Raw genomic sequence first — 9,000 nt, forward strand, 5'->3', positions numbered from 1 at the left:
CCATCAAATTAGAATAAGGCTCTACTACACAGGAGACAAAGACAGAGAGATAGAGAGATAGAGCGACAGAGAGAAAGGGAGAGACAGGGAGAGACAGAGACAGAGAGACACACACAGAGAGAGACACACGCACACATACACGCACAGAGACAGAGAGGCGGAGAGAGGGAACTATATAATAAGCGTAGGTCCCTCTTCGGATCACTTTTGGATCATCCGCCGTCCATTATTGGAACTCATAGTTATATTCTTGTCTTGTCTTGTACTCTGTATTTGGCAGATTCCTGGAAGTAGAAGAAATTATTATAACGCAGTTTGTCGCTCACATGGTAAGTTGATTGTACAGTATTTTTATTGCTTTCTCCGGTGTGTCACTGTCTACACGTGGAGCAACACTTGTGACTGCAGTCTCAACTCTGAAGACGTCACCTCACTTTGATTCTTTTTCTGTTTTTTCCACTTTGTGTATCCATGATCCATGGCCCTGTACAGTATGTTGAAGTGCATGGGAGTAGGCCGCTCATAGCCGCTTAGATTCAGGGCATGCCCGGGAACAAGCTAATTCCGTCAATTTTGACCGGAACAGTGTGTTCCTCGTACCGTGGAGTGCTACCCATTCAGGATTCAGATTCTTCAAGTTGTTGTGGTTTCGAGCTGATAAACCACGTCTTTTGAGGATTCTAGACGGCCGTTGTGTGTACGTATGCTGCACTGCGAGAGTGCTTTTAAGGTTTACAGGACTTTTGTGCAGTTGCATCCCAGATTGCAAGTACATTAGGAATCTGCATGGAACCCTCTTGCAGGTCTACACGTCTTCATGTCTGTAATGCACTGGGGCGAGGTGTACAGAAGGCCTTGCAGATGGGCTGCCCGTACTAGTAGGTACAATGTGTATGAAGAGAGTGTAGTCTGAGCAGAGCGTAGGTATCCAGGTCGGGATAGAAGTAAACTACGGTGAGAACTCACGGATCACTGTCAGGACTCGAACCAGAGATTCCCGTGATCATCCAGCGACGCTGGAACCACTGAGTTATGGTGTGTCGTTATCCCAGCAGAGACTATTCAGCAGAGACCACTCACTGTTTCCTAGACATGCTGTAGAGGACGAGCAGAGACCACTTGTGTCCGCCCTGGTACTACTGAAATGTTTGCTACAACTGGATCTGTATGTTCATGTGTACTACAGCGTGTAGGTTACACACTCAAACGTTGTGGCATTTGCATGGTACACATGTGCACCTAAACCTCTACTGACATTCATGTACAGCCTTGGGTGTCCATGCATGATGAAGTATTGTATCGGACGTGTAAAATCGGATGTTTGTCATGTTGTCTGGCAGGAAAAGTATGCAGACATGGATGCCTACACTGGCTGTGCCAAGGATCTTAACGTAAGGCACTGTCATCTCTGTAGCATATGTGTGTTCTGTCGGTTTCTTTTAAATCTGATGGTGAGTGATGAACCCAAAACTACTTGCACATTAAATCTACTAGAGATGGTAAGAATGGTTCAGATGACTCAAGTTACGTACATGTGCTCCTCTGGCTGATGACCTGTTCTGTGCTGTTTTCGCTTTTGCTTCCTATACAATACACGCTGCATACATGCATGCATTCATGCGTGAGTGGGAGGTTGGGGGTGTTCGTGTGACTCTTTTAAAGCCCGGTGCGGTGCCTTGCAAATGATCTTGGTGAAACACTGGTGTTGTGTGACGTGCCCACTGCCCTAGCCACATCAACTTCAATGTTTCAACATCTCGGACAGATGTATGTTGGACCGAACCCAGTCATCGACATTTTGTAAACGGGAACATCCGATTTGTGAGCTCGCGCTATATCATTCCAAGAATTGTCGGAAAACATTTCATTGCTCTCCCTCCTGTGCTACTGCAGGATAAATCGCATGCAGCACGTGATTTGTTGCTGAAGGAGAACTTGGATGCATACATGTCTGAGGTGAGACAATTCTATCCATGTGTTTGCGCTGCATGTATGTACATGACTTGTATTCTCTTGTCCTTTTAAGGACAAATATACTTCAGTCTGCACTCCGATTTAAGTCAGCATTTTTACTCAAATCTCAGGGTTTCCCAGCATTCAGCTCAGCACTTTAGTCAAATCTCACAAGAAAATACACTTCCTTTGGTACTCCCACTTGAACCTGCCTCACCATGCTCTCGATCGCTCTTGGCTGCTGTCCTAGTGATGTGTACATCGTTCTAACCGATAGTCGCAAAGCAGGCTTCACGAATGTACATAAGTATACAGTAAAACCTGTAACTAACGACCACCCCTTGGTGCCCGGAAAAGTGGTCTTTAGTGGCAGGTGGTCTTTAGTTAGAGGTTTGCACCGTGCGACCTTATATGGATCCCATTATATGATATGTATGTCAAAATGCAGATAATACAATCCCTCACCACTTGCGCACTGACATTCTTCTTTCAGATCATACAACACTTGGGGAGAGAGAAAATCAAGTTTTTTATACACCGGAAGCGATACGACCTTTTGACACGTATGTCGACTCACTGGGTTTCCAGAGCAGCGCTGGCCTGGCCAGGCAGTGCACTAGTCACTATCGACTCCATCCTCATCTGTGTGCGACTACACTGGCAACTGGTATCAGTGTGTTGATCTACAGTGGAAACTCAGTCGCTCCGACTTGGGTGTAGTGTAGCGTGAACTGTACTGGTGTGTACCAGTACGTGATGCGGCGATGTTGCGAGTTTTCGCGCCTTTCACTGTAGACTATTATCCGCCATCGTATCCTGGCCTGTGTTCTGTACAGGTGAGTACATAATACCGTAGCATGCTAGCTAGCCAGCGCAGACTCTCAGTGTGACCTGGTGTAGTGGTGAGTCTGGTGACTGAGCTGTGTGATTGCACTTCGACAGAGAGCCGCTCAGTCTTAGTTTCTCCTTCGAGTAGTAACATCGATCAAAGAGCGCTGTGGATGCGCTCTCCAAGACGTTTCTTTTCATGTTTGTTCTTGACAGCACTTGAAATTATGACAGGTGTAGTGCAATCCACACTGATTCCACAGTAAAAATGAGACTGCGCTCATTTGTCCAGCTGTAGTATCGAAACGACCATGGAAAATCATCAAAATTTCAAGAAGGAGCTTCAAGCAATGTTTGATTTGCTACATCGCGGTCGCTAGTTACGGGTCAAAATTCGACATTGGGACAAGAAAAGGCGGTCGCTGGTCGCGTTCAGCAGGTAGTCGCTAGTCACAGTGCATTTTGAATGTGAGACCGTCCGTGCCTGACAAAGTGGTCGGTAGTACCAGGCCGGTCGCTAGTCACGGTGGTCTTTAGTTACAGGTTTTACTGTACATAACGTTACATAAAGCGAATAGTGCACAGCCTGGATTGTGAAAGTATGTTCAATTTTGGGGGGAAGGGAGGGGTCTCGCCCGACACTATTTTTGTTCCTTTCGTGGGCTTCTGCAAACTTTTGGGATGGTTCCTTATGTAATTTCTCCATAACTCACATGAAGCAGAATCTCTTTAATGTTGTCATTGTTCTCGTTGAAGGTTGAAGTACCGTTGGCCACAGCTGTCAAGATTGCCATGATGTCAGCTGATACGTATGACACAGCGTTCTCCCTGCACCAATATGTAAGCCAAATGCCTTGTGTAGTTTCTCGGTATGCGGCACTCTGCGCAGACCCTGCTGTAGCCATCCATTATAACCATGCCCTTGTGTAGCTGTTGTTGTTTTTTCCATGCTCCACAACATGTGCATGTAGTTCCCCATTGTAGCGTAGCAGGCGCGTGCCCCGTATGGGTTCCTGGGTGCCCGGAACCCACTTTTTTTCGGTCAAAATGCAGGATTTTGCTTCATTTTTTGAAAATTTTCCCGGGGGATGCTCCCCGGAACCCCCCCCCCCCCCCCCTGAAGGGCACCGGCGCACGCGCCTGGCGTAGTACAGTATTGTTGGGTACTGAAGAACGACCAGGCTAGAATTTCACCAAGCACAGCATACCAAGGTATACAGGGGGACCCACCTGTGCATAGACTAGTACATGAAATAGGAACGGTTTAGGCTAGGGATCTGACCCCCAGTTTTTCGGCGACCGCCAGTACTGTACTCATCTCCTATATACAGTGTATGTGCAGGCCTGCAGCTTTAGAGGTGAGTGGAGAGTGGTGGCTAGCAAACTCATGGTTTTCCCGCTGGTGCGAAGGGAAGCTTTGTGTAGGTTGGCTTGCTGCCTCTTTTGCGATGGCCATCAGGTCTTGCATAGGGTCATGGGCAGCAACGGGCTCATCTCCAACCACACTGCTGTAAAGCTGACTTACAGTGTGGCGTTCCTAGTTGGGGAGTGTCTGTCGGAACGTAGGCCAACTCTCAACAAACCCATGCACTCGCACAAGAAGTGCATCAGATGCATGATCGGCTAGGAAGCATGCGCGTCCTGTGGCGGAGAGTACATCACGGCATTCGGCCCGCAAGTGAAGCAGTAATAGCTCGCGGACATGCCTGCACACAACACAGTTATGCTGTGTGTGTGGCTTGCCGCTGACCTGGGACAGAGATACCAACCGATGCTCGGCACCGTTGGGCTGATCTGCTTCAGGCTCCGCAGCCGCTGGTTGACTCAGTTACGCAGCTGCTGCTGGGCGTTGTAGCGGATCAGTTGCTCCACAAGACAAGTGGTCAACGCTGAATAGGTGATTTTGTCGAGGCCACAGCAGAAATGGGAAACGCAGGGTAAGCATTCGTCTCCATGATGCCAAGCACTGAGGCGTACACACGATGGTGCCAGGTGGCCGTGTGCCATACTTGCTCCAGAGCCAAGCCATCCTGCCGAAGGTGGCTGTGGACATCAATGGAAGGCGCGCCATCGTGGTGCATTGCCACCAACTTCGGTAGCTCCACTTTCTTGAAATACAGTTTCAGGTTATTGTCATACCACTTCTTCTTCGCGGGATCGCCAGCAAGAGCGGTTCCACACGTGCCCACGAAGGAATGTACCTTTCCGTCATGCCATGGCATTGAGTGGTATTTTTTTTTTTTACGAGAAACCACGAACCTCGGGACACAGAATACTGCATGATAGAGGTGGTTGCAGACACAACTGTGGTGGTGAAACTGGAGCATCTCTGCCGATCTGAGGTCTCGGCTTCAGCGACACTTCAGTGTATGCCATCCTTCTCTGCGGTTGCAGATATGAAACGGCCTTTTGGAGAAGGACACCTTGCTGAGAGGAGCTTCATTGGGAATGCTGTGTGTGCCGTTTTCACAACACCCGCAAAGAAGAGTCCGTGCTTCAGCAGTGCGACCGCTGTGTTGACGGACGCCAACCAGGAATCTGTTGCACACAATTCTCCGTGAGCCATGCCAATGATTGGTCAGTCTCAGAGTTGTGGCAGTGCCAGCACCAAACTCTTTCTGCCACTGTTTGTAGCCATGGACTCCTTGCCCTCATTGATCTCCATCGCAAGCATAATGTTGATGGAGGCATCAGCAACAGACTTCATTTCACAGCCCACACCTTTCGGCTTCCTCTTTATTTTGATGACCATGGGCATTCTGCCAATGTCTTATCAAGTTATCCGGGTTCACTAGTATCCAGTTTTCCCTGTCAGTTTATTTTTTTGCAATCATCATTACGGTATAGAGGTTATACATTTCGAATTTCAAAGCCGAAAATAGCTTTCGACTCGATAGCTTCTTTCCGTCCAACTCTCCCGAAAGCTTGATTGCTCCGCCGACTGTCGAACCCAGAAGTCGAAAAACATTATTCGGAAATTGTGAGTGCAGAACCTCTCTAACGTAGTGTAGTCTTGCTGAAGTTACAGTAGTGACCAGTGAGATTCTCCCCATGGGTAAAGTAGCGCTGCGGTCGAGTGCACAGAAAAGTGTTCACGACGTTAGTACATATTATGCTGTGCTGCACCCGCGACTATGTTATGCGTGGGGAAATCTCACTGTTTGGCACTGTAGTATCTGTAACACAGATTCCAAGTCAAAAGGCAGATAGAATCTGAAAGAGCGCAGGGAGTATGGTAACGTTACTGTGGCGACATGGACTCGCATCCAGTTACTCATGGAGTTGCACCCAAAAAACTAAACTTCATTTGCCACAGGAGACGGGAGATCTGTTTCTTCTTGCACAGTGAATACTAACTAGAGACAACAGTGAGCGCACTTCCTGTGTCATTGTCCAGGGCTGCTAACTTAGGTGAAATGCAACCCAAAGTGCAAGGCTGATGCCCTGACCTGGACCAGATTCCATTGCATCACTGTAGTTGTACATGTGTATATCCTGCACCACTCATACCACATCCAGGGTATGCCTGCACCACTCATACCACATCCAGGGTATGCCTGCACCACTCATACCACATCCAGGGTATGCCTGCACCACTCATACCACATCCAGGGTATGCCTGCACCACTCATACCACATCCAGGGTATGCCTGCACCACTCATACCACATCCAGGGTATGGGGGTGTCCTGCTTCACTCATACCACATCCAGGGTATGCCTGCACCACTCATACCACATCCAGGGTATGGGGGTGTCCTGCTTCACTCATACCACATCCAGGGTATGGGTGTGGAGGGGCGTGCAAGTCAAGGGCACAACATGATTGTGCACTTCAGGTCGGATTTCATTTAGCACAACTGTACTTGGAGTTGGTCCTGTTCTAATTCATCCACTTCTCCTTCATTTCACCTGCTCTCTCTCTCTCTTTCTCTCTCTCTCTCTCTCTCTCTCTCTCTCTCTCTCTCTCTCTCTCTCTCTCTCTCTCTCTCTCTCTCTCTCTCTCTCTCTCACACACACACACACACACACACACACACACACACACACACACACACACACACACACACATTCACGCACGCACACACATCGCCATAGGTCAACACGGTGTGTGTGCTTCACTTGGACAGTGGCAAAGCACAGGACTGGAGTGAGCTTCTCAAGCAGCAGATTGTGGACAACTACATTTCATCACACGCTGCGCTTCAGGCAGAGTTTCGGAGTCGCTCCAACTGGTGGTACAGCATGAAGGGATTCGTCCAGTGGATTGTTTGGTACGTGACGAACATCTTTGGCTGACCAGTACCACGCTGTTGGTTATCTTGAAGCGAGGACCACACTGCAGCATCCATTGCCACCCCCTGACATGCACATGGAACAAGTTGCAGGCTGAACGAGAACACTGATGTCCTCTTCTCTTTTTTTTAAATTCCATTTTCCAAAAGATGTCAAAACTCAAAAGGCAACAGCCATGTCGTGGACACTACAAGTATTTATTAGCAGTTGAATATAGCACCAAGGAGAACCCTACTTTCCAGCGTTCTCAGAGGCCAGATTCCAGCATTTTTAGTGGCCTGATGTTACTGCAGTAATTCCATCTGGTTCTGTCACGAATCCCATCGTCTATGCTATACGAACACAACCATTCTACAAGAGGGCGCATCTGCCATGGATGGAGTTAACGCCAAGATCCTGCTGCATGTCCTGGCTCTGCCAAAGCGTTGTGCAGTTCAGGTGATGGTGTGCTGCACTGCATAATGCAGAGCTAACGCTAGTCGCATTTGAGCTGTGGCATTTATTTCTGACAGCGTATATCCCGTCTCCGCAGGGCTAGAAGAATCAGGTACTTTTGCTTATGGTTCAGCTGATCATGTGTACCATTCATTTATTTTTATTTTGGTGATGTGTTTTTGTTGCTGCTGCTTGCTGCCGTATTTTGTACTAGTTTCTCATTGGAGTTCCAACGAAATACATAGTTTTTACCCTCTTTTTTCTTTTTAAATTGTGATGTGTCCCTGTTCAGTTGAGTGTTTTAAACTTGATATACCTCCGCTTTCCACAAGAAAGTCGCTCCTTCTGTCCATTTCTCTCTCTCTCTCTCTCTCGCTCTCATTGCTCAATGGTTGTGTTGAAATCTGCAACAACCCACTGCTACTTGTGATTGACAGCCAAGCCGGGCATACAAGCTGCATGCAGCGTCATGCGCTGCGGCGCTGCGGCATGCTCTAGCAGGGCAGTGGCTGTGGAACATACGTGCTGAAATTGTTTTGTATACTGTCCAAAGACAATGCTTTTATGCCCATTGTTTATCTTCATATTCAGGGTTGTGCATGACTGTATTCAAAGCACTTTGTACAAGACCGTAGAGCAGTCACTTGCATGTTGATTTGGCTCAGTGTCTCTTGGTCCTAAACAGGGTACAGAAGTGTGATTGAACAATCAACACAAGAGGTTTGAACTTTGAATAATACCGGTACTGACGTGTGAGGTTGACATCACTACCATGTACGGTGTACTCGACCTGGGTGAAAACATTAAATTTTAATCTTGATGTCTAACATGGGTCACTTTTAATACACATGCAGTACAGTTGGGTTCTGAAGAACGGATAGGCCAGAATTTCACCAAGCACACCAAAGTGATATTATGCTAGATCAATGTTAAAAGATTACTCTGCTGCGCATGCCGTAGACTGAAAATCAGGGAGTCGTAAAATACCGGTATTTTACGACTCCCTGCTGAAAATGAGAACAGTCCAGGCTAGAAGGCTGACCCCCCAGTTCTTCCGCACCCGACGGTACTGTTACTCTGTAGTGCATCCAGCCATGCATATTATCTGCAGAGTACGACCAGCCACGGTACTGATGCACGCACGACAGCGAAATCACGATTGTGCTGCTCTGCTCAACATCTGAGTATCGTGTGGGCCCTGTCGCTCGTGTACCTGGCCAAAAATGCACTGAAATTATTTGTAAGGTGTATAGAAAACTGATAGTGGTGGCCTGCGGAAGCGAAGGCTATAGCTTGTGTGTTTCTGAACATTCAAGTGATGCTAACGCGGATTCCACGAATATTATTATTACAAGTATTATTATAGAAAACTGATACCAGCAGGTCTTACAGGTCAAAGACACTTATGAAAGAAAGCCAGGGCGTTACAATTTACACTCTTCCTATTTCAAACTCATTGGCTGCATAGATCTTTCTGCTGGCCGCATAAG

General features: G+C 47.6%; 1 protein-coding gene across 1 annotated transcript; it reads left to right on the plus strand.

Moving 5' to 3' along the window:
- Positions 1 to 280: 280 nt before the first annotated feature.
- Positions 281 to 8,165, plus strand: LOC135830437 (uncharacterized; the record flags this gene model as incomplete). The annotated part of the gene is made up of 5 exons (XM_065342692.1): positions 281 to 329; positions 1,341 to 1,391; positions 1,894 to 1,956; positions 3,538 to 3,621; positions 6,878 to 8,165. Coding segments are annotated over 5 exons (448 nt in total), but the record flags the coding sequence as incomplete, so codon positions are not given.
- Between the last annotated feature and the right edge of the window lie 835 nt (positions 8,166 to 9,000).

This window comes from Sycon ciliatum, unplaced genomic scaffold (assembly GCF_964019385.1).
Source record: "Sycon ciliatum unplaced genomic scaffold, ocSycCili1.1 SCAFFOLD_2589, whole genome shotgun sequence".
In the NCBI taxonomy this organism is placed as follows: domain Eukaryota; kingdom Metazoa; phylum Porifera; class Calcarea; order Leucosolenida; family Sycettidae; genus Sycon; species Sycon ciliatum.